This window comes from Eleutherodactylus coqui, chromosome 5, assembly GCF_035609145.1.
Source record: "Eleutherodactylus coqui strain aEleCoq1 chromosome 5, aEleCoq1.hap1, whole genome shotgun sequence".
Classification (NCBI taxonomy): domain Eukaryota; kingdom Metazoa; phylum Chordata; class Amphibia; order Anura; family Eleutherodactylidae; genus Eleutherodactylus; species Eleutherodactylus coqui.
The window spans coordinates 190499988-190513220 of NC_089841.1; the positions used below are offsets into that span (position 1 = coordinate 190499988).

General features: G+C 44.6%; 1 gene segment (V, D, J or C); it reads left to right on the plus strand.

Annotated features, from left to right (window-relative positions):
* The first annotated feature begins 2064 nt into the window (after positions 1–2064).
* On the plus strand, positions 2065–12878 carry LOC136628912 (Ig heavy chain V region 914-like). The segment is given in 2 exon segments: positions 2065–2152; positions 12508–12878. Coding segments are annotated over 2 exon segments (459 nt in total).
* The last annotated feature ends 355 nt before the right edge of the window (positions 12879–13233 follow it).

Sequence of the window (13233 nt, forward strand, 5' to 3'; positions counted from 1 at the left end):
AAAAAACCAACGGAATGTCAGGCATGCGCTGTGCTAAATATATATAAACATATACAGTTTGGCTTCTTCCTTTTGAAAAGATCAGCATCAATCTGTAGGCAGAGTCTTAGGCCTCCTTCCCACGAACGGATTTCCGCCGCGTAATTCGCGGCGAAAATCCGCTGCGTTGCCCGCACCTATTAGGTTCTATTGAACCTAATAGCACAATGCTCACGATGCGTAATTCCACCGCGGAATTACGCACCGCGATTTCTCCCGTCCTCACCCGCAGCATGCTCTATTTTCTGCGGGTGAGGACGGGCTGTACGCACTGACGGCTTCCATTGCAGTCAATGGAAGCCGTCCATTCACGCTATCTCCCGCTGTAACCAGCGGGAGATAGCGTGAAAAAACGCTTTCCCGCCCACCGCCGAGCGTCATATGACGCCAAATGACGCGGTCCGGCCGCGTCACGTGACACGGCCGGCCGTGCACGTGACACGGCTGGTGACGCGAGGGCGGTGGGCGGTGACGGGCGGTGACGCGCGGTGACGCGGCGGCGGTGGGCGGGGAAGCGATTTCACGCTATCTCCCGCAGGTAAGTATAGGGGCTCTGGGGGGCGCCGTGACGGGCTTCACAGCGTAATATTACGCTGCGGAGCCCGTCACGCTCGTGGGAAGGAGGCCTTAAGGCCCATTTACACTCAATGATTATCACCCAAAATTCGTTCAAACGACCGCAAATAAGCGATAATACTACCATTGTAGTATATATGGACAAATAAACCATTCTGTTAGCCATGCCCATAGATATTACATGAAGCTTACCGTTTGGCCTTGGCCAATTATCTGCAGCTCTCACGAAGACTGTGTGTTCAGGGCTTATCTTTAATGATAGACCACAATGCAGTAAAGCAAAGATGGCATAGCTACTACTGAGATCTAGGTTGCCAGACAACTGGTGATTAGTATCCAGTAGTGATGCTTGTGCAGCGTCACATTGGGTGGCCTCAGACACATGTCATACGTTGAGGAGCTATGAGGGTAAGGTGGTTACTAGTCATGGCAGCACTTACCACGCTCCCTCCCAGAGGGATGCACGTAGCCTCAGTCAGGGCAGCGCTGGGCCTCTTCCGGACACCATTCCGATTGCCACCAGAAAGAACCTTGGCTATAAATAAATGAGTCACAGACCGTGTAACATACCTCAGGTCCCTGGAAATGGTCAGGGCCTGGCAAAACTTTGCTTGGCATGAAGACTGAGTGTAAGGCACAATAAGTACAAACAGACATGCAGGCAAAACAATAAGATAGTATCTCTACATGGTGATCCCAGGCACAGGACTGCTGTGTAGGAACAGTAGTATTTAAGGAACCTCTACGCAGTGATCCCAGGCACAGGACTGCTGTGTAGGAACAGTAGTATTTAGGTACCTCTTTGCGGTGATCCCAGGCAAAGGACGGCCATGTGGGAACAGTAGTATTTAAGTACCTCTATGAGGTGATCCCAGCCACAAGATGCCCTTGTAGGAACAGCAGAATTTGAGTACCTCTGTGCAGTGATCCCCAGGAACAGGATGCCCGCGTAGGAACAGTACTAGGGGAGTACCCCTGCACGGGACGTTGGCCTTACTCACCACCAACACGCTCTCTCTTTGACATTGGGGCTCACTCCTCTACAGGCACTCAGGTACCGCTCTTCCTCCTTTATCTTCACCACATGGGAATTGAAGGTACCCCATGTGGCTGGCACTCTTTCTCAAGAACTCAGAAGATGAAGAAGACCACTTCCCACTCTCACATACTCTTATTTATATTCTCACCCATACCACATGACAGGATATAGATTGATACATTGCAAACATCTCCCAGGCTCATGCAACACTTAACCTCTCACTTGCTGCAGCTGTGCAATACACATAACAGAATGACTAGACAATTTGCACTGCACACCTACAAAAGACATGACATGTATGACATTATGAAGGGGGCCAGAAATGGATGTACTGGGCCACTACACTTGCATACATGGCAGGAGACTGCTGAGGCCAGTGAACGGCTGCAGACGTCACCTGGATGGACATCATGTCACCACTACCATATAAGGAATCAAAGCCCGTTAAGGAGCATGGTGACAGTCGTATCAGTGCTGAAGCAGCAGGAGGTTTAACAGGTACGTTTTTATATACGTCTGGCTCTTAGCTTAATTTTCAAAACTCTTATACTAATCAATTAAAGCGGACCTGTCAGGTGACTTACGCTGCCCTTTGTAAGAGCGAAATATAATAGATTCTAAGCTCTACCATATATTGCTTTATGCTGTATCATTTCAAGCAGGATTTCTGAGTAAAAAGCAGAATAAGGGTCTTGGAGAAATTTTAAGGTAATGCTGTATATTGAATTTTATTAACATATATATCCATACAGAAGGTATTTGATTTGAGTTTAGCAACTGCGTTTTAGTGGGGAGGGGAAGGGTAGGGGGGAAGGGTGAGTCATAATACGTTTTTTATACGTTATGTCTCTTATATATTGTAAAGGGAAAAAAATTTGTAGTGTAAATATGGAAATGAAATGTAATTGGTTCTACTATGGAAGAATAATTTATGGGCATTGATGATCTTACATAAATGGGTTTATAAATACTGTATTGTAGAACAGCAAGAAGTCTAGGTTAAATATGGGGTATTTATTATAAACATAAGGTTCAGTCATTGTATGAAATGATAACAAGAAATGTCTTCCAGCATTGATTATCATATTCGCCAATTGACGCTGCATTGAATAGTTCTGACTATGAATGGGTTTATTTGCGCTCCATCTTTCACCTTTACCGACACTACAAGAGAGCCCCCCCACCATCCCCCCGCCACGGCCCACTTAATCCTGGCCACATTCCGAAAACCAACAAAATAAAACCGCGCTACTAGGTCCGCAGTCACCACCACATTACCACCAACGCGGTTACTGTTAAGGTGCATATAACCACGGACACGTGGAGAGGACACGTAGTGCCTGAAAAACATCCCCCTCCTCCTCCAACAGGGAAAACATTCTTGGCAAATGCCTTTGCATTGGTTCGTCTGGTGGCAGTCCCTGGATGGGGGTGCGACTTAGAGACAATGTAAACAAGTAGGAAAAAAGGAAAAAAGCCCGGCGCTCACAGGAAACGATCTGTCAAAGACAAAAAGATCCAATTGAGATCTTTAAAAAGGATAAAATAAACAACGCGTTTCATCGCACTACAGCGACTTCGTCAGGTTACAAATGAAAACATCACAATACACAAGACTATAAAGACCCCTTGTGGGACTTACATCAAAGTAGTAGCTAATAGGATGTACTGGTAGTGCCGGTGCAAGGGCTCCATTTTCCTTCCGGTGGACCCGGAAATGAAAAAAACAGGGAATATCCGGTCCTGGCGATTACATCCGTGTCCAGATGCAACCTCTATCCGGGGTACGCAGTAGTGTGGGTCATGCGGCGTGTAACGTCGCATGACGCATTCAATGTTTCTACAGGACGCATCTGGCGTATGACGTCAGGACGCTCTCATGGAACGCAGGATAGAACATCCGGTCCGGGGATTTCTTCCGGAGGCCCGATGTGGCCCAGGGCTGAACAGGAATGTGTTGGTAACGCGGGTCTTGTGATTAGTAAAGTCACATGACACTCTCCCTGTCACTAGATGGTGCGTCTGACGTGTAACGTCATGACGCCTGGGATGGAACGCACACGGTCTGGAAGATGGAGCGCATAAAGTCACATGACGCGCTCACTGTCACTGAATGGTGCGTCTGACGTATGACGTCATGACGCCTGGGATGGAACACACACGGTTCAGAAGAAGGCCAGCTCTTTCCCCCCTCTAGCATAGGGGCTAGGAAACCAGGACGTGGATTACCATCAAGTTTGATTGATACCCTTTCCAGGACGTGGAGGTGTGTGGTGGGCGACCCATTTCCTGGGTCCCCCCACCCGCTCCGGGTAAGTCCCATTTCACACATTTCTCCACATAATTCTATACAGAATCATTTATAGTGAAGTTGAGCGCTGTCCTTTATTCAGTTTCTTTTTGTTCCATATGGAATGGGAAATTTCTGCATAAAGTCTGATTTACACAGACAGAGCGCATAGATAGGCATTAGCAGATCCTATTTCTCATCCATGACATGAAGCACCAATCTGCATAACCCCATAGGCTATAATCGGGCCGTGTGCTGCCCATGAGATAACATGCATAAACTCAGCCTTAAATGTGCTAGTGTCCCTAAAACTTTTTTTTTTTAAATCAATGTTTATTAGGGTTTTACAGTATATGCATACATAGTAACAAAGTGAAGACCAGGGGTCAGTACACAAAGAACTCGTAAGGACACAGATATGCACCCTTGGCAACAGAGAATCAATTATAACTGGCACTGAGTCCCTGGTTAGGAGTAACCATAGACAGTGGGGAGCTGTATCAGTGAAAAGGAAGGAACTGAAAGGATACAGCAAACCCCCTATTAGCATCTACCAATGAAAAGAAAGGAAGACAAACAAGCAGTAAGGAGTGGGGGTGGTGTGGGTAAGGACGCGGGGGAGGAAACAGGGGGGGGGGGTTATAGCATGGGGGGGGAGGAAGGGTGGGGAAGATGCCTCAGTACACATTGAGAGATATCGGCAGGAGAGTTTGAGCAACGGGATGGACCAGCAGGAGTCCGAGGGGCCATAGGTGGGGTCGCAGCTCCGCCTATTGGAGGTGTATTTGATCATGAGGAAAGTTGCGGTGGGCTCGACTCACCATCTGCTCCGCACATGCCGCACGACCGAAGCTCACCAGCTGCTGTCCTCCTGATGGACCGCCATGGGCCCCATGTTTTTAGAAATTTATCATGAGTCCCGCTGGACCAGCCCGAGAGCTCCTCAAGATTTGTCCCTAAAACTTAACTCAGAAATCCTGCTCCAAGTAATGTAAACTTACACATCACATAGGGGGCAGTATATAGCTAGGGCAGCATAAGTCACCTGACAGGTTCACTTTTATTTGTCCTGTCTATAATGGCACCAAATACAAGTACTTTGTCCAATTTAAGTGTACAGAGTCTCTAGAACACCACAAAACAAAGATCACCATCTTTTCTAGTAAGTGTCCTCCTTTTGATGGTTTGCGGGATCTGTAAGTGGCTCAAAGCACTCACGTTCATATATTTTATTGCAGACATAAGCGGGCTAGGTAGAAAAAAAAAGAGATTGGTAATATCCTGGTTTCTGTAGGGGTAAGTTAGAGTAAAATCACAGTATGACAAAGGGGAGTGTCAGAATATAGAAACACAATCACTGGGGACACCCCTAAAATATACATTTTTTTAATAATGTCTAAGACAGGCCACAAAAACCGAGTGGTTGAGGCTACATAGCAGTCCCAAACAATCGTTACTAAACCAAGGAAGACAGCAATGATCAGAAAAAAGAGAGACCTACGATTTATACAGGTCAATATACTGCAATCAAATGCAATGTCCCCGGGGTCAAAAGGTGAAAATAAAGCTTACTAAACCACTGAAGAATAATACTACTTGTGTCCCTAAACTGCATATATTCTCAAACATATCCACTCGTGGAGTAACTGCTAAAACTGAGTGATTGCCCAGAGAATGCTAACTCTCACTGCTGTCACTAAGAAGGTTATCTTGACGCGTTTCGCCAGCACATTATTGCTGGATCATCAGAAAATTCACAAGTTTGACTAAAACATAAATGTCTCCCTTAAATCTGACAGCACCTAGACTGCCCTAAAGATGAAGCAGCCCCCTGATAGTTAGACTAACTTCTGACATGAAGAGGAGACAGAGCACACAGATACAAAGATAATAAACTCTCTCTTCTTCAGGAAATTCAACTCTATTTCTTCAATACTGGCAGATAATCAAAAAAACAAAGAAGAAAGGTAGTGTGGGTGTTTCTCTACCAATGTGGATCAAGGCGTTAGCTTTCAGTACTGGGGTCCTAGGTTCAAATCACATTAACCCCTTAAGGACATGGCCAATTTTGGGCTTAAGGACGCAACAATTTTTAGTGGATTTTCATCTCCATTTTTCAAAAGCCATAACGTTTTTATTTTTCTATTGACATAGCCGTATAAGGGTTTTTTTTTTGTTTTGCGTGGAATACTGTAGTATTTATTGTTGCCATTTTTTGGGTACATAGACTATATTATAAAACTTTTATTATTTTTTTTTATGGTAACAGGGAGAGAAAATGCATAAATTCTGCCATAGATTTTTTTTTTTTACAGAGTTAATCATACAGCAAAAATGACTCAATACATTGTTTCTGCGAGTTCGTAGAATGACAACTAGACCAAAAAGTAGAGCTGTAGTTTTTATTGGTACCATTTTAGGGTACACACGGCTTTTTCTATCACTTTTATTGCATTCTTTGGGAGGCAAAAGGCTACAAATTAACATTTTGACTCAGTTTTTTAGCGTTATTTTTTACACTTTTTGCCATGCAGGATAAAAAGCATGTTCAATTTACTGTACGTGTAGTTACGGACACGACAACACCAAATATGTAGGATTTCAATTTTTTATGCAGGACTTGCAGCATAGCACCAATGATTGCTTTGCTAAGGCATTGCAGGACTTCTCTCCTTATTACAGCGATCATAGGCAGTGGTAATACAGGACACCTGTAGGTTGCGTCATGTTACCATGGCAACCAGCTGGGCTCTCTGCGATTATATCGCGAGAGCCCGATAATGTCACAGAGGGAGCACGCTCCCTCTGTAAACCTTTCCCATGCCACGATCTATGTAGATAGTGGGAGGGAAGGGGTTAACAGCGGGGGTCACTGTTCTAATGCACCCCTGCTGTTGCAGCAGGAGCCCGGATATCAGTGACAGCCGCCTCCCGCTGCCGTATACTGCAAGATCTCTATTGATCTTGCGCTATCCCCAGGACGTACGTTTACGCCATGTTGTTCAAAGAGGTTAATGAAAACATCTACATTAACTCTGAGTATTTCCAGCTTGCTGCTGCCCATGGTCAGATTTGAACTTACAATTCCAGTACTGCAACGCAGTACTGCTAACAGCTAAGCCACCACACTTGTTTGTTCTGCTCCATTGGAGGGGGAAGAACAACAAGAATAAACAAGAATGTACAAAATTTCATCCAAATGTGCCCTTGGTCAGATTTAAACCTTGAACTCCACTGCAAAGCAGCAGTGTTAAAAGCTGAGCCACCACATTTGCTCTGTGCTGGAGGAGGAGAATAAAAACAAGAATAAACAAAAATGGAACATAAAATCTCCATCCAGATATTGGCCAGGAACAGATTTGAACATAGGACACTAGCACTGCACAACAACAATGCTAACAGCCGAGCCACCATACCTAGGCTTTCTGCTATCCTCTGGAGCAGAACAAAGAAGTGTGGTGGCTCAGTAATTGGTACTGTTGCTTTACAGTGGTGGGGTTCTATGTTCAAATCTGACCAAGGGCAACATTTGTATGGGTTTTTTATGTTACATAGTATGCTAGGGTGAAAAAATTCTTGTGTCCATTTTGTTCAGTCTACTACTCCCTCCTCCTAAGGGCGCCCACCCACTGGCGATTTTTTTCCCTGCGAAATTCGCAGCATTTTTTTCTCTGCAGGGGTCTAAGGGACTTGTAATGTTAAAATCGCGATCGCGCAAAATCGCCAGATATTACTGTGCAAGAGACACACTGATACAAGACAATGTCTGAGTGTGACATAAACTGGTAAAATGATCCATCATTTCCTCACTAGGGGGCAGTACACGTCCTAAAACGATACGGAGAACTGAAGAATAACAGTGGAATACAAACAAAAAGCTAAAATATCGTGCAGTGAGAGAATAACTCCGAATGCATTTCACTTGGAAACTAGTTTGTGTTCTGGTACATTTACAGGGGTGATTTTATCGGGTGATTTCTGTGCATTGAGAGATGACAGAAATCTTATGTGAAAATATCCCATTATTTTAAACCGGTGTATGTATATTTGTGATTTTTCTTTTGCAGCAATGATGCGATATTGCAACATTGCAGCATCTCCTATTTTTGGGCAATTCTGTTCAATTAATCCCTAGAGAGTGAATTAAAATTGCATCGCACTCGCATCTAAATGCAGGTCTTATGCGAGTGTGACTTTCTTTTTTTATTATTGGAACATATGATTTTCACGCATATGAAGATCACAAGTGCAGCGATGTGATGTGTTCTTCTCCCTAGAATCACAGGTATACAAGTGTGATATCAGTTTGAGTTTCGCGGCCTGAGGCCTTAGTCATACGGGCGGTTTTTTGCGCAATTTGCGGATCGCATGACGGATGCGCATCCGCAAATCGCGTGACCGATGCCCAAAAATCGCCCGAAAATCTGCTCCTAGCCGCGTTTCATTAGAAATGGGCCAGAGCTGTCCAGCGCATTGCATTCAATGGAGTCGGCAATACAGTCGGCTCCATTGAAAGCAATGCGCTGCGGGCGGGCGCGGGATGAATTGTCGGGAAGGGCTTAAATATATAAGCCCTTCACTGCAATTCATCCAGAAATGTGTTAAAATAAAAAAATATATATATACTCACCTTGTCCCGGCAGCCGGAGTTCAGCGCGGCCGGCCTGCAGTGGGTGTGAAGGGGGTGTGACGCAAAGCTGCCCCTGATTGGCTCAGGCTGATTGGCTGATTGGCTCAGCCTGAGCCAATCAGAGGCAGGTCTCACACCCATTCATGATGAATGGATGTGAGTGAGATCTGCCTCTGATTGTCTCAAGCTGAGCCAATCAGGGGCAGCTTTGAGTCACACCCCCTTCACACCCACTGCAGGCCGGCTGCGCTGAACTCCGGCTGCCGGGACAAGGTGAGTATTTATATATTTTTTATTTTAACACATTTCTGGATGAATTGCAGGGAAGGGCTTATATATTTAAGCCCTTCCCGACAATTCATCCAGCGCTGTCCGGCAGCCCATTGCTTTCAATGGAGCTGGCTGTATTGCCGGCTCCATTGAATTCAATGGGCAAACATCGTTCTTCTCTGCCACAGCTGTTACAGCTGTGGCAGAGAAGAATGATTTGTCTTCTATATGTTCTCAATGGGGTCGGCGTTGCTGCCGCCGGCCCCATTGAGCGCATGTAGAGAAGAGAACAGGAATCGCAGATCGCAGATAGGTGCGATCTGCAATTTCTGTTCTATAATTTATCGGACGAGCGCATAAAAAGCGCTCATGTGTCCGATACCATTGCAAAGCAATGGTTTAAAAAAAATCACCGGACGCATGCGCAAATCGCGCGAAAAATCGCCCGTCTGACTGAGGCCTGATATTGCACTCGCCCGTGTAAATGCATCTTTAAGGTAAACCTGTCATCAGCTTTAAGCCACATAAATTCCATCATGAGGTTCAAGGATGAGGGCATGGGGAGCTCCGGGAACTGTTTGATACTTACTGCATTCTCTGTTCCAGCGCTGTGTAATAACATGGTTTTATTAATTGGAGGAGGAGAAAGGGTTTTTCTGCTCTCTTTGTGTTTATTCTTGCTGTTGTTTGTCAACTCTAAAGCAGGAAAGACAACTGTGGTGGCTCAGTTGTTAGAGCTGCTGCTATGCAGTACTGAGGTTGTAGGTTCAAATCTGAATAAGGTTAACATCTGGATGGAGTTTATGCAGATGTTAATGTTGATAGAATTTGGACCTAGGCCCCCCGCACTGAAAGGCAACAGTGCTAACAACTGAGGCACATGAATAAAAACATTAACCCACGCATGTATGTACATTAATAAAGCTAATTTTTATTCCAAATGAAATCAGTGGGATTTGGAACTGTCTGTTCCAATTCATGTTTATTTTATAGCAATCGATCCGGGGACTCCTAACACTTTTTTTTCAGTTTTTCAATAATTGCTCAACACAGTTATTTATCACTTAGAGATGACCGGTCACGTCTCCTGACATGTCTATGTTGTAAATAGCAAATCAATGTCAGACCCTTTATACCCTAAAAACCATACACATACAGCTGTTTCGGGGTTTTGCCGCTTATCAGTTTGCAGTAGGTTTCTGACTTGGCTAGTGAGAGGCATATGCCTTTTTAAGGAGCGCCCCCCAAGGCGTGTAAGGAGACTTATAAGGCCATGCAAGTTTGTCTGGGAAATATCTGCAAATTCTTATTAACAATAAGGACTCCTTCACATTGGCGATCATGATATGGCAACAAAAAAATTGCGGCAAAACCGTGACTTTTCTCCCACAATTTTTGAGTGTTAGCACTGCTCTTTCTCACAAAAATATTACTACCGGTTGCGATTTTCTCTCACGTTTCTTTCACACGATTTTGCCTTGAGTTTTTAGCATGGAAGTCAATAGGAGTTTTTAAAGTTAAAAAAGGATCACATCACAAGGAAATCGCAGGTTTGTGCTTAGCAAAGTGATAAAAGGGAGGCTCCATGGGGAAACATGGGAGATAAAAAAAACGTTGAAAGATAGCGCATGCTGCAGTTTTTTTTTCTTGCAAGATTGGATGAGTGAAAACATCGCAAATATGAAGGAAACCATTGAACATCATTGGTTATATAATTCAGCGTTTTCACTCACTCTCACATCGCTCAAAAAATAGGCGATTTTCTCGCAAGTGTGAAGGCATTATAAGGAGGTACACACAATACTACTTGTCACTTCTTAAGGGCCTCATGTATTCACAGAGTATTTCAAAAATCAGTCGTATCACAGACTTCTGAATTTAGGATGCATGTAATCCTCTATAAGGGCTCAGTCAGACGGACATTTATATGTGCGTATGTTACTTGCATTTGCGATCCGCATGTATTAAGAACCAATGCTTTTTAATGGCAGCGGTCATATGCCCGATATTTACCTGCGCACAAAAATACGCAGCGGTAAATATAGGGCAGCAGATTTTAAATTGAGGGTAACTGCAGCATCTGTCTTTTTTGGGTGTGAAACCCCTGGATGCTGTCACATCCTGGAGTTTCACCTTGTGCTTAGCGGGGCCGGTGCCGACCCCATTGAAAACATACAGTGAAGATTGCGATCCTCTGACACAGGAGTGCGATGTTCTCCCATTGAATTCAATGGAGCCGGCGTTATAGCCAGCTCCATGGAAAGCAATGGGATGACAGCAAGCCCTGCAGTGATTTTATGGGGAAGGGCTTTAAACATAAGCCCATCCCTGAAAATAATCCCTAAAATGTGTAAAAAATAATAAAATATATATACTCACCTTTCAGCGTTCTTTATCAAGCAATTTATAGGTACAATTACACAGCCGTGGACTCTACCAATTCCTGGACAAGCAAGGGCAAAAAAGAGGGACATAAATGCAAACCCCCAGAGATCTGACACCGTGCAGCCTGTGTGGAGACAGGAAGCTGTAAATTCCTTGATAAGGGACACTTTGTCAGTCATTTTTTTGAGGCGGGTGATAGCTGAGCAGGCTATTATGATGTGTAATTATTGCCCTTTTACAGATCACAGTAAATGCTGGTAATGAGTTCTTCTCAGTATCTGATGTATAAACACGCATCAGTCAGGCTGGGTTACCACGACACAGAAATCTCGCGGCTTGGCCGCACCGAAAAGCAACAAGATTTCCGCAGGAGAGCCGCAGCTTCAAAACCCGCGGCATTTCGCCATGGGTTTTGGAGTAGTTCGGCCGCCAGCATTCCGTTGTGACTTTCTCTACCCATAGAGAGGAGTGAGGCTGCAACGGAAAAAAAAAAAGAATTGACATGCCGCGGCTGTCAATTCCGAGCCACATCGCCGAATCTGACCGGCTTTGCTGCGACAGATTGGCTGCCCTGTGTGGACAAGATTTTTGCAAAAGCTCTCCACATGGCTGGCTAATCCTGGCTAATTCTGCATGGAATTTACGCGGCAAATCCGTCCTGTGTGAACCCAGCCTTATAATCTTTATCATTCATTATTATATTATTTCCAGTGTATCATAAAAACGGGGCTGTCTGTGATTATTGGATGAGTTGTCCAGAGAAAAAGACAAATTCAGGTGTTTATTCTGAGAAGCTCGTGGGAGTCTTTAAGGTATCATAACTGCACTTTTTGAAACATACTCTCGCCCCTAAGCTCAGCATGTATGTTTGTGATTTTGCACAGTTGCATAGCTTTTTCATGACCTTTGACCTGACAGCCCTGCCACTAATTCATGCTGCTCCTGATAGGTCATCATGAACATGGAGACAAGTTTGTTTCACCTCCTGTTCGTAATACATTTATATTTTTGCTATGCAAATAATGGTGACAAACTTCCTGTTTATTAATCAGTTCCTTAATCTGCCCGATATATTAGAGGACATTGCAAGTTAGGGGCATCTCATCACTTGTCATCATCTGCAACCATGAAGACATCTCTAGTTCTCTTCATATCCGTTTGTTGCTTGGCAGGTATAATAACCCAGGGGTTCACATACTATAGATTGCCATGTTACATTATAACATAGTGTTACTAGTGAAGCAATGCTTTCAGCTACACTATTGCCTCTTTCTCCAGGTGTCTACTCGGATACTAGTCTTACCCAGCCATCAGACCCCGTGGTGATAAAGCCTGGAGGTTCTCACCAACTCTCATGTAAAGGTTCAGGATTCTCTATGAGTAGTTATTGGATGAACTGGGTGAGAGAGACGTCTGATGGAAGGCTGCAGTGGTTATGCCGGATAGTCTCAGGAAGCACTTACTATGCTGATGAATTTAAAGGACGATTCACAATTTCTACTGACTACAGTAACAACATGTTACATCTACAAATGGACAACATGAAGTCTGAGGACTCGGCCAAATATTACTGTGCAAGAGACACACTGATACAAATCATTCATCCTCCCTATCAAGAACCAAATCCTATGCATTCAGTCTGTCTGTAGGTGGCAGCATATAGCTAAACTACGAACCTTAAAGAGGATCTGTCACCATGAAACATGACCGTGTACTACTATAGTGCGTAGAAAGCTGAAGAGACACAGATTCCAGGCAATTAGTTATTATTTCTGAACTTACTATCAGGATATTCTCAGCCTAAAGGTCCACTTACACTGGATGAGTGTGGGGCAGACAATGCCTGACGCTTGTCCCCGCATGTCCTCGCTTCTGTGCTGTCACAAGGGAGCTAGTATTGCTGTCGAGGTGGGCGGGAGGGTGTTGGCCACTCTGTGAACAAGCCAGCTCTGCTAGCTCTTGTGCAACAGCACAGGAGCGAGGAAACGCAGGGACAAGTGTCAG